Below are 12364 nucleotides of genomic sequence, written 5' to 3'. Positions count from 1 at the left end.
CATGTGTGCTTAACCCACTGTGCTACCACCCGGCCCCCTAAATACCTATTCTTAAATAACTAAGTCAGAGAGAAGCAGGTGTCTTCTATACATCCATCTTTGCCTAGCACAATCCAAAGAAGCCAATTGTTGACCCCAACTTAATTCCTCTTTCTTGAAGAAAGAAGACCCAAGCATGAGAGCAGCATGTGACTGATAAGGGGAGCTGCTGAGGTTGGTGTGTTCTCACCTTCAGGGTCATGATCTGTCCATCTCGGAGCCAGATGGTACAGGCCACTGGCAAACACCGCCCACAGCACTCGCCTTCCACTTTCTCTTCCCGGTAGCCCTGTGGCCAGAAGGAAAAGCAGCCTTAGTGACCAACCCAGAACACAAGCAGGCTGTTTCCCCCAGCCTCTTGAGTCCAGCAGTTTCCCTGGTGTTGAGGTCAGCAGGCAGCTCTGACTGCTGTTGGTCAGTTGGGTCCCCTGGCAGCCTACCTCCCTCCCACCTTTGTGCATTGCACTCAGCTTAGGAAAATCAGACCTTTCCCCTGAGCTCCAGGCGTATAAATACCAGTGTCTACTTATCAGTTATCTTAGTGTGATTTCACGCAAAAGGAAATCGGACATTTGCCCGATTCTCATATTCCTCCTGTCTCCCCTGCCTTGGTGGATGGCTGCTCTGGAGGGTCATCCAATTCGTCTTCCTTTCCACCACATCCTTACTCATCACCAGACCCTATTTTTCTCCCATTCAAAAAAAAAATCTTAGCAAAATAATAAAAGAGATGATAAACAGCTACCTGCTGGTTTCTCTCAGATGTGGAATGAAACACATGAGCTTGCTTAAAGAAAAAGAAAGAAGAGAAACAGACAATCTGTCTCTAAGACTTTGTGAAAACTACAGTGGTTACCACTGGGAGGATGGGAACAAAGAATTCTGGTGGTGGGTGTAATTTGGAACTATACTCTGTAACCCTACAATCTTGTAACCTATGATTGATCCTGAATTTTTTTCCTAAAAACCAAAAATGCAAATCTAGCACACCCACTGGCTGTCAGCAGCAGAGTTCTTTGTCACCCCTGGTCCAAGCAGACATCACCTCCCTCTGGACTCTGTGATGAACTGAATCTATCTGTTTCTGTTCTTGTCCATCACCAAAGACTCCACATGCCTGCTATAACAGTTATCTTATAAGTCAATTCATGTCACTTCCTATTTAAAGGAACTTCAGTGGAGTTCTGCCTCTATACATGGCAGAGTAGTTTCTATCAGCTGATGTTCTTTCCCATAATGGTTACAAATTCTTGACAAGACATTGAAAATCATTGCTGTATTCTTTACCACTAGAGTTTTCACCGGGACTTCATGCCTACACCTGCATGGCTCCATCACTCGAGTAATTCTCTCACCTTGGTCTTCTCTCATCCTGTTTTATTCTCAATCTCTCTCTCTCTCTCTCTCTCTCTCTCTCTCTCTCTGTGTGTGTGTGTGTGTGTGTGTGTCTCATAATCAACTAACTTGTGATGAACCATAAACTTAAATACAAAAGCTATAATGCTTGCAAAAGAAAACAATAAAGAACATACTTTCAATCTTGAATTAGACAGAGATTTTTAAAACAGAACACAGAAAGCACTAATCATAAAAGAAAACACAGAGAAGCTAAAGCTATCAACATTTATAACTTCTGATTTTCCCAAAAGATACAACTAAGAAATTTTCAAAACCATCAACTGTAAGGGAAAATTCATATTATTCAATAATTAAAAAAACAACCCAATTTATAAATGGCAAATAGCTTGAACAAAGAAAGGTTAAAACCAATAATCGTTAGTCATCAGGGAGATGCAAATCAAAGGTTCTGCAAGAAGTCACTTCAAAATGACTACAATTTAAAATTAAGGGTTTGGATCTGGGTGATGGCTAAACTGTTAACTACACAGTTTAACATGCATGAGCACCCAGTTCTAGCCCTCGCTTCCCACCTACAGGAGAGTGGTGAAGCAGAGCCTCAGGAGTCTCTCTTTCTCTCTCTCTCTACTTCCCCTTTCCCTCTCAATTTATCTCTTTCCTATCTATCAAAGAAGAGAAGGAAGGAAGGGAGGAAGGGAGGAAGGAAGGAAGGAAGGAAGGAAGGAAGGAAGGAAGGAAGGAAAGAAAGAAGGGAGAGAGGGAAGGAGGGGCAGGAAGGTGGTCCACCTGGTTGAGTACACATGATGTTATGCACAAGGACCTGGGGTCAAGCCCCCTGGTCCCCAACTACAGGGGGAAGCTTCACAAGTGGTAAAGCAGTGTCTCTGTTTCTCTCAATCTCTATCCCCCTTCTCTTTCTCTTTTACTTTATTATTATTTTACTTATTTGATAGAGACAGCCAGAAATCTAGAGGGAAGGGGGATATAGAGAGGGAGAGAGACAGAGAGATACGAAGCACTGCTTTACCACTGGTGAAGCTTTCCCCCTGCAGGTGGGCCCTAGGGGCTTGAACTCAGGTCCTTGTGCATTGTAACGTGCACTCAGCCAGGTGCACCACCACCTTGACCCTAGCTCCCTTCCTTCTCTATTGCTCTCTGTCCTATCACAATAAATATATAAAGTTTAAAAAATCTTTTTAAAGGGGGGCACAAGGATCAGTGCATTTGGCATGCAGGAACCAAGCCCCAGCAATGATCATGGTGGCAATAAATTTCAAGAAGAAAAAGGAGAAGCAGCAGCAATGGGATGGGAGAGAAATGGAGGAAGAGGCTGCATGGTGAAAGGAAAAGACAGAGGAGACAAAACCCACACCTCAGAGGGGCAGAGGGGGCACAGGTAAGCCAAGAACAAGAGGTTCAGAGGGTGCTGTGGGAGGAGGAAGAGGCTGCCACACACAGAGAAGGGTGGTGCTAAGTGTGCTTCACTCTGCCCATTGAGCCACGTCCCCAGACACACAGTTCACTTCCTTGGGTCCACACAGTCAACTGATCCTGCTAGCCTGCCCCCACGACTTTGCTTTGAGTGTGTCTCCTAGCCCCTTTCTTATAAACAGAATTAGTGCTCAAGGGCTGGGGGCACGGCACAGGGGTTCTGCACCAGTCTTACAGGCCTGAGGCCCCAGAGGTCCTGGGTTCAATCCCTGGCATAACCATATGCCAGAGTTGAGTAGTCTCTAGTCTAACAGTAAAATAAATAAATCTTTAAAAACAAAAAGAACACAAGGGGTCAGGCAGTGATGAACTCTGAATATCGCACATTACCATGCCTGAGGACCTGGGCTCAAGCCCAGCATGAAGGAAGCTTCATGAGCAGCGAAACAGTGCTACATGTATCTCTCTTTTCTCTCTCTCTCTCTCTCTCTCTCTCTCTCTCTCTCTCTGTGTGTGTGTGTGTGTGTGTGTGTGTGTGTGTGTGTGACCTCTATCAAAAAGGAAGGGAGGAGGGAAACTTCCAACCACCTGCTGCAGGTCTCCTGGTAAATATAAACAGCTTCTCACTGGGATTTAAAAAAAAAAAAAAAAAAAGTCTCTCATCTCCGGCCATCTCACTTCAAGTGGGTAGGCCTACCTCGACTTTAATTCACCCACAGTCTTCTCCCAGCCCCCCCCCCAGGGGGTGGATACTCCTCACAGCAAAGGATTCCATAGGGCCAGTCTGGGTGCTGAACTAGAAGGAGAGACCCTGAGGCAGGTTTAAAGCAGTTAAGAGCCCCCGTAGAAGGAGGGCTAGTGTAGGGGTTCTCAGGAAGGAGGAGAAGGGCACACAATCCTGGAAGGAGAGAAAAATTTCAGAGTAAAGAAAGAAAAAAAAACATATCAGAGGAAGTTAATATCCAGAAACCTGCATCTTCACTGGATTCTAAAGCTGGATTTCTCTGGATTCCAGAGGACGGATCATATCACCTCTGACCACCAGGTGGCGCGCTAGAGAGCCAATGGGCTCCAGCCAGCACCTGCAGGACAGTCTGTGCAGGGCTGGGGCACCAACTCAGTGCCGCCCTAATCACATGCCCCTCGAGGGACATCCAGAGGGAAAAGGATGGCCTGAAACTCCAGGTGACACTGCTTTAGTCCATATTCAAGCTCATATACGAGGGACAATATAAGCACGTTCCCACACACATTCCAACCCAAACCCTCAAATGTCAGTTGGAATGAAGAAACAACAGAGTGCTGGTTGGCTTCTCTCCCCCCAAGCAGGTGGCTCTCGGGAGCAGCAGCTGTGTGCCCTGCAGCCCACTCCCCTCACCGGCTTTAGAAGCCCCGGCCAGGAACACTACACTTGCCAGGTGCCTCAGGAAACAAGGCCTGGAGCTTGCGTCCCTGTCCACTCAAGTGGGTGGAACATCTGTGTGAACCCCCAGTGCCCTCTGGGGTCCTCTGCCCTGCCCCACCCCCCTCCATCAGCCCCTTCCCTCTGGTTGGCTGTGCACTCTGGACCCCCTACCCTCAGGGATGAGAGGCTGATGAGAGGCAGGGGAGAATGGAGAAGCCCTCCTTTGGCATCATCTGCAGGAGATGTTCCTGAATTCTGTGCATCTTCTTTTCCTTTCTTTTTGCCTTTCCCCCCCTTTCTCTTCTTTTCTCTCTTCTTTTCTTTTCCTTCATTTCTTTGGCTTTCTTTGGACCCAGAACCCCAGGCTTGCAGACTTTCACTGCTCCCTGGCTGACTTTTTCATTCAGACAGAGAGACAAAGACTCCACCACACTGGAACTTCCTACAATGCCAGTGTCCTCCCATGTGGCGATAGGGCTTAACCACAGCCATAAGCACGGCAAGGCAGAGGCTGTATCAAGTGAACTCCACCTCTGGCCCCCAAACAACTATATTTTATTTATTCAATAGTAATAACTATTATTATTATTACTATATGTACTTCTTGCAACCTGGTTTATCACTGAGGCCTTATGCCTGCATGACTCCACGTGGATCTCCCAGTGGATTTTTTTTTTCTGTGATCTCAAGGGATTCACAGCTCTGAGATGAATTTTTTAGGGGTGGGGTGGGGGGAAATAAAACAGCACCAAAGTTCCTTTCAATGTAGTGGGGGTCAGGCTTGAACGTGGATTGTGCCCATGGCAAAGCAGTACACTATCCAAGAGAGCTATTTTGCCAGTGCCATGCAGATTCCTTTTAAAATAGAGGCTGGGAAATAGAGAGGGAGAGAGAAAGAGAGTTAAGGAGAGATGCCATAGCACACTGATCCATAGCCTGAGAGAAACTTTTCCTTTACGTGGTGCTCCCACATGGCCACCAGAGGCTCAAACCCAGGTCCTGATACAGAGCAAATATGCATTCTACCAGGTGAGCTCTCTTCCAGTTTCCCCAACTGTATTTCCTACAATTCCCCAGACACAGAGGACTCTGAGCAAGGAAGTAGACATGGTCCTGGCCTGAAAGGCACAGCTGAGAGTTACCATTAAGATGGGGGAAGACATGTGACCTACACAACAGACTGGAAGGGATGGCCCCACTCCTCAGAATACACTCTCTGGAGGAATTTGAGCAGGCTGGCAAAAACCAGGGTGAAACATTCAAGAACCCCAGCATCTGGAGCAACACCTGCTCTGAGGATGAAAACATAGATCCCAGCACAGAGGAAATGCCTGGAGAATGTCTGTGTTATTTTCTTTCTTTTTAAAAAATAGTTTTTAATTTAAGTTATTTATTACTGGATAGAGACAAAGAGAAATTGAGAGCATAGGGAAAGACAGAGAGGAAGACAAAGAGACACACCCCCGTAGTTCACCAATTGTGAAGCTTTCCCCCTGCATGTGGGGACCAGGGGCTTTGAGCCTGGGTCCTTGCACACTGTAGTAAGTGTGCTTAACCAGATGTGCCACTGTCTGGTTCCTGCCACTGTTGTTGTCCAAGACCTAGTGCTGCTTCTTAAAATGCTGAGTAAGATAGGTGATGAGCCTGTATGGACACACCTGCACAAACACATCTGTATTTACACACCTATATGGATACACCTGCACAAACACATCTGTGTGGACACACCTGTCCGGATGCACCTCACATGGCCCCTGTCTGTTTTAGAGCAGGCGGAACATCTCTAAGGTTCCTCGAGGATGCTGCAGTCTCTCCTGGGGTGGGGGGAGTGACTGTCAGCCTCCTGCCACAGTGGACAGTGTGGTGTGGTGCATGCCTTGAGCCTCACCAAGCCACCCATCCCCCTTACCTGGGAGCAGGGGGTGCAAGTGGTCTTCCTGCACTCCAGCCGGAACCTAGACACAGTGCCAGACTCCTCCAGTGAGCAGCGGCAGGTGGTGCACACATCTGTCATCAGGCTCCTGCCGGGCTGGATACAACAGATGGGTCAGCCCCTCTTCCTGACCCTGGCCAGGCCCCAGAAGCCACCTGCTCACAAAGGGGGAGCCCCTGCAGACCATAGCTGCCACCAGCCACTCCCCTGCTGAGTTGCTGCTTCCCAAGATGATACTGGTGAGTGAGGGCCAGAGAGAAAGAAAGGGTGAGAGAGAAGGAGAGAGGGAGGGAGCAAGGGACAGAGAGAAGGGGAGGAGAGGAGAGAGAGGGAGGGAACTAGAGAGAAGGGGAAAGGAGAGAGGGAAAGAGAGAGGGGAGACAGAGATGAAAAGAGAGTGGAGAGGGAGATAGGAGAGAGAGAGAGAGAGAAAGGAGAGGTGCAGAGAGAGAGAGAGAGAGAGAGAGAGAGAGAGAGAGAAAGGAGAGGTGCTATGGATCCAAAGCACTCAACCCATGGGCCCTGGTGGGGGCAGCCAGCTGGGGAGCCCTCATGCCCTAGAGGATGGGGACACTCAGCCAGCCTGGGCTCAGGACACCTACGCTGTCCTGGGGGTGTATGTGAAAGGGAAGTCTGCAGTACTGCTCACCCAGCAGGGGTGTCCCACCCTCATTGGCTGAGCTGTGTGCACAGCACCCAGCCTGTGCCTCCACCCATTGGGGGAAGGGGTGTGCCTTACCTCAATCATGGTGCCATTGAGCAGACAGGCCTGCACAGGCTCTGCAGAGAAAACAGGGTCCCCTCAGGCTCCACTTCCCCAAAGTGTGTTGGTCCTTTACCCATCTATAGTTAGGTGCCCCCACCCTGCCCTGCCCACAACCTGGAGGGGGCACAGTAAGGCTTCAGGGTTTCACACACGGAGTGGGGGGACTGGGAGGGCATGGGGACTGATGGAGGACAGAAAGTGAACCACAGAAAGGATGGTCCCCAGATAAAGCCACACAGAGCTGAGGAGTTTCGGGGGGGGGGGGGGGGGGTACTGCTTTCAGCTGGAGGGTTGGGCCAGGCAGTGGGCAGGGGCAGCCTCAGACCAGGGCCACTCAGGGGAGGATGAGGAGGAGGGGTCTGTAGCTAGAGAGCCCCAGGTGGGTTCCCAGGAGCTCCACTCATGGACTTTGGCAGGCAGTGAGGGTGCTCCCCTCCCTGGCCATCTGCACTGATGTGAGGTGACAGTCTGGGGCTGTCACCTCGCAGTGAGGAATGGGGGCTGCTGGGTGTCTTCTCTGAGCTGGCTTTCCCTCAAATGCACTGGGAGTAGCTGGAAAGACGAGTGCCTTCGTGGAGAGAGGGGTTGGGGGGGGGGGGCCCTGGGCAGTCGTCCCTGGCAGGGGGTTCCCTACCGCAGCGGCAAGTTGGGCAGCACTCAGAGGTCTGGCAGCTGAGGTGGAAGCCCACAGGGCAGAACGGCACATCCAGCTGCTGGCACGAGATGTTGTGCTGCTGCACGAACACCTCCTCCTTCACCCGGATGCACTCGTTGATGAGACAGGGGTTCTTGAAGTCTGTCCAACGGGACCCCACCTGCAGGTAAGGGAGGCAAGGGCAAGGGTGGGCCCGGTGCTCTGGGCAAGGGGTCTTGAATGGGGAGACAAAGGTGGGGTGAAGTAGGGGATAGCAACATAGCAGATGGGAGCTCCAGCCAGGGTGGCAGAAATAGAAGTGCCATCTGCCCATCTGATTAAAAGAGTTTTCAGGACAAGGCCTGGGACAATGCTCATGTGATGCTGAAGCTCTGGGGGGGGGGATGCAGAAGTGGGGGCCCCCCAGCACACGCAGGAGGACAAGGCCACCCTACCCCAGACACATACATGCATGACTTTGAAGTCACAAACAGACACATACCACCACCACCACCACCACCACCACCACCACCACCACCACCACCACCACCCCACCACCCCCGTTGAGGTCAGAGAATGAATAGGAAGAACCTGGGGGACAGAGACACTGCTGCACCACACCAGAATACATGTTTCCCAGGCTAACAGGGTAATCAAATAAATGTTGCACAGGGAAATGCAAGTGGGAGCAGGTGTGGGTGTGGCTTAGGAAGAAGTGAAGGCAGGGCTGGGGAGTTCATAAAGAGCTGTGTTATGGGCAAGGTTGTTCTCTTTCTCTGTCTCTGTATCTGTCTCTCTCTCTCTCACCATGTGTATATGTACTCCCACATGTGTGTTCTCTAATGTCCTGAATAAATTTTAAAATTCCTGGAAATCATGTTTCCTCCTCAATTCTTTGCTGGGCTTATGTGTAATAAGTCCACCACTATGTGGGAAATGGTCTCAGCCATGTACTCCCCCACTAGTACACCCCAACCCTGGGAGCATGGAACTCAGAGAGGGAGGGGTTCACACTACTCCCCAAATCCACAAGTCTGAGAGTCTGATACTACAGATGGCGCCCAGACCAATGCTGGCCCACAATGTGGACCCCAGGTTCAGAGGTCACTGGCCACCTCCCAGACCCTACACCACCATCACCCTGCCACCACAACCTACGTTCTTCCAGGAAGTCTGGGAGTCCCCCCATGGGGAGCCGGTCACCACTTCACAGGCAGATGGCAGACACCGTCCACAGCACTCGCCTTCATGGAGGACGTACGTGAAGCCCTAGAAGGGGGGGGGGGGGGGAATAAGGAGAGGCAGGTGGCAGCAAGGGCATGGGGTTCTTGTCCACTGAGCACAGAGGTCTTAAGGAGAGACAGCTGGACCAGACATGTCCATCTGTGTCACCCCCCAGCTCCAGGGCCACACTGAGGGACTGGGATGCACCAGCCTGAGTCACAGGCTCACTACACACCAGCAGAGAGACAACTCTAAGGTTTCACACATGGAGTGGGGGGACTGGAAGCCCACAGGGGCTGATGGAGGACAGACAGAGTGCACCACGGAGATGATGGTCCCCAGATGAAGCCACACAGAGCTGAGGAGTTTGGGGGGGTCCCCCAGGCCCAGAGCTCACCAGTAGTGGTGGAGGGTGAGGGGGGCTGCCTATCTTTTCAGCACTAAGTCCAGGTCACTACTTGCTTGTTTTCCTTCTTTATTTCTTTCTTTCTTTGTTTCTTTCTTTCTTTCTTTCTTTCTTTTTTCTTTCTTTCTTTCTTTCTTTCTCTTTCTTCCTTCCTTCCTTCCTTTCTTTCTTTCTTCCTTCCATATTTTTTTTCCTGCCTGGGCTTTGGAGGGGCTTCACAGCTGCATGATTCCATGGCCCCCAGAATCTTCCCTACCCCCCTCTCTATTCCTTTCTATCTCAGATAGAAAAAGAGAAGGAAAGAGGGTAAGGGAGAAGACAGACACTACAGCACCACTCTACCACTCATGAAGCTTCCCTTTTGCATAATGCTCCTGCATGGTGCTAGGGTTCCAACCCAGGCCCTTACTCATGGTAAAGTGTGCCTTGTAGCAGGTGAGCCATCTCCCAGCCCCCTGAGAACCTTCTTTTCCAGGCAGAGCACATTCAGGATACTCCAGCTGAGAGCTCCACTGATGCCAAGACCTCTCTCCAATGTGCAGAGCTGGATACCCTCAGGAATTGTCCTGATAGTTGATGGGGCTCGGAGAAGTGAGAGTAGCAGAGACCTGCCTTCCCAAAGAAACCCAGGGAGACCAAAGAGTGGGAGTCTGCCTGTCTGTCTTGCTTGAGGAGACTCTCCAATTTGCCCAAAGCATTAGGAAGTCAGATTGGAATGTTTTTCTGGAGACCAGGGAGATAGTGCAGCAGCTGTGCATAAGACTAGCATGTGAGGTGCCCTGGGTTCAGTCCCCACACCTCCATCACAGACCTCTAAAGAGAAGTACAAGAAAAGGCAGGACAGAATGTGTCTGCCTATGCCAGGAGCTACAAGGAGAGAACTGTATCTTAGAGCTCTGTCCTTAAAAGATGGAAGGGTGGGAGGGGGCAGAGCCAAAATAACGACTTGCAAGCAGCAACTGGCATGAGCTCCAACAAACAGCAGCTTGTGACCAGGGATTCTCTGGATAGGGTAGGATACTGGGCCATCAGCAGGAGGGTGAATAAGGGGTCCTAAGGGTGAGACCACTCTTGGGTTAGAAAACAGGTCAGGGGGAAAGAGAAATGAAATCTTTTGATTATTTCTGAACTCACCCCTGCCCTCCACCCCAGAACCAGCCCCCAGGGAGCAGACTCCCTGCTGAGCTATTTTCTTTACCAAGATTCCTGGATCACCAGGGGTGTCATTCCAAACCTTTCCCTTTTTGTATTCCTTCTCTTTTTTTTCTAAGTGGTTGGAGCTCTACTTGAGTGACAAAATACCTGACCAATCAGAGCCTCACTCCACCCCTGTCTGGGAAAGACTACCTGGAGGTTTTTTGTTTTTGTTTTTGGATAGTTCTTACAATTGGCTGTCTTTTCTCAGGCTGCTTGCAGCCAATCTGGAGCACTCCAAGCTGAAAATTGACTGTTAGAGTTTTATACTCTATTCTATTTTATTATTATTAATATGTTGGTGTGTCCTTTTTGTCCCCTCCTTCTTCAGGTTGACCAAAATTAACTATTGTTGTTTTCTCCATTGCTAGGTGACTGGGTGTCCTGTCCATTGTGAGAGAAACTTGTTTCTCTCTACCTCTTCCCTCCACTCTCCTTTCTCCCTCCTCCTAGCTAACTCAAAAAAAAAAAAATCTTTCCTTTCGCTGCTCTTTTTTTTTTGTTCTTGTCTTCTTTTCTTCCTTCCTCCTTTTTTTGATTTCTGAATTCACTGATACTTGTTTGTGAATTATTTGGGGGGAAGAAATCTGATTCAGAGTGGACTGTGTGTGTGTGTGTGTGTTTCTTCTCTATTTCCCTTTATCCTCTTGCTATCCCTAGAATTTACAGTGGACAGTAGACTTGCATAACTGTCTATTCTTGTTTTCCCTTTTTTCTTTCTCTTTCTTTTCCCTTTGGATTTGGTTGCTATTTTTTCTTTAACTAGGGCTATTGTTTGGCTAACTGGTATTGGTTGAACTGCATCAATCCTTGCTTAGTTACTATTGTTATAATTTCTGAGGTTTGGTGACTACATTTGTCATAAATGTATTTAATATAGAATGGTTTGTACTCAGAACACAAGGGAGGCTGGACAGTATACCCTATGCTACACCTGAGGAAGATGAGTCCTGATTTTGGGACAACTTAGAACGTTCCTACTTATGACCACAGAATGTGAGCTCATATCTACAGGGATGCAGAGGTCACATAGGCTCCTAAGCTGAATATGGGCCCCAGATCACATCAAATCAATGGGGTTTAGAGTCAACAATATTTATACACCTTTCCCATATTTGGGAGCTACTCTCTTTCCTGATCCAGCTTTCTGGTCCTTTTGCCAGCTATGACATCAGCTTCCCAGATAATAATTAAGATCCACCTGCATATCAGATTTCAGGGTCAGGCAAAAAAATAAAGAAAGAAAAGGAAAACCCACTAGTATAGCCACAGGCCCTTTGGAATATAACTAAAATATGCCCACTAGCTATCTACAAAATGGAGGGCCCCACAACTCTTCATCTGCACTATTCCAGCCTTTAGGTCCATGACTGGTCAACAATTTGTTTGGCTTTGTATGTAAACCCTCTTTTCAACCACCAGGTGCCAGATGCTAGCATGATGCTGACCAGACTTCCCTGGTCAGACAACCTCACCAATGTGTCCTGGGGTTCCGCTTCCCCAGAGCCCTTCCCCACTAGGTGAAGAGAAAGACAGGCTGGGAGTATGGATTGACCTGTCAATGCCCATGTTCATCAGAGAAGGAATTACAGAAGCCAGACCTTTAACCTTCTGTATCCCACAATGACCTTGGGTCCATACTCCCAGAGGGTTAAAGAATAGGAAAGCTATCAGGGTAGGGGATGGGATACAGAGTTCTGGTGGTGGGAATTGTGTGAAGTTGCACCCCTCTTATCCTATGGTTTAGTCAATGTTTCCCTTTTATAAATAAAAAATTAAATTAAAAAAATGGAAGGGTGGTCCAGGAGGTGGTACAATGGATAAAGCATTGGATTCTCAGGTGTGAGGTCCTGAGTCTAATCTCCAGCAGCACATGTACCAGAGTGATGTCTGGTTCTTTCCCTCTCCCTGTCTTTCTCATGAACAAATAAGTAAATAAAATCTTAAAAGAAAAGGGTTTAAAAAAAAAAAAA

At 48.9% G+C, this 12364-nt stretch overlaps 1 protein-coding gene across 1 annotated transcript in view; it reads right to left on the bottom strand.

The window, feature by feature from the left end:
* VWF (von Willebrand factor) overlaps positions 1–12364 on the bottom strand; it is a 146431-nt gene that overhangs the window by 6227 nt on the left and 127840 nt on the right. The window contains exons 44-48 of the mRNA XM_060190227.1: positions 8726–8836; positions 7568–7748; positions 6907–6947; positions 6144–6263; positions 230–328 (exon numbers count right to left, since the gene is read on the bottom strand). Of these exons, the coding sequence (XP_060046210.1) occupies positions 230–328; positions 6144–6263; positions 6907–6947; positions 7568–7748; positions 8726–8836 (552 nt within the window). The remainder of the gene's footprint in view (positions 1–229; positions 329–6143; positions 6264–6906; positions 6948–7567; positions 7749–8725; positions 8837–12364) is intronic.

Source organism: Erinaceus europaeus, chromosome 4 (genome assembly GCF_950295315.1).
Source record: "Erinaceus europaeus chromosome 4, mEriEur2.1, whole genome shotgun sequence".
Classification (NCBI taxonomy): domain Eukaryota; kingdom Metazoa; phylum Chordata; class Mammalia; order Eulipotyphla; family Erinaceidae; genus Erinaceus; species Erinaceus europaeus.
This window is presented reverse-complemented; position numbering and strand designations above follow the sequence as displayed.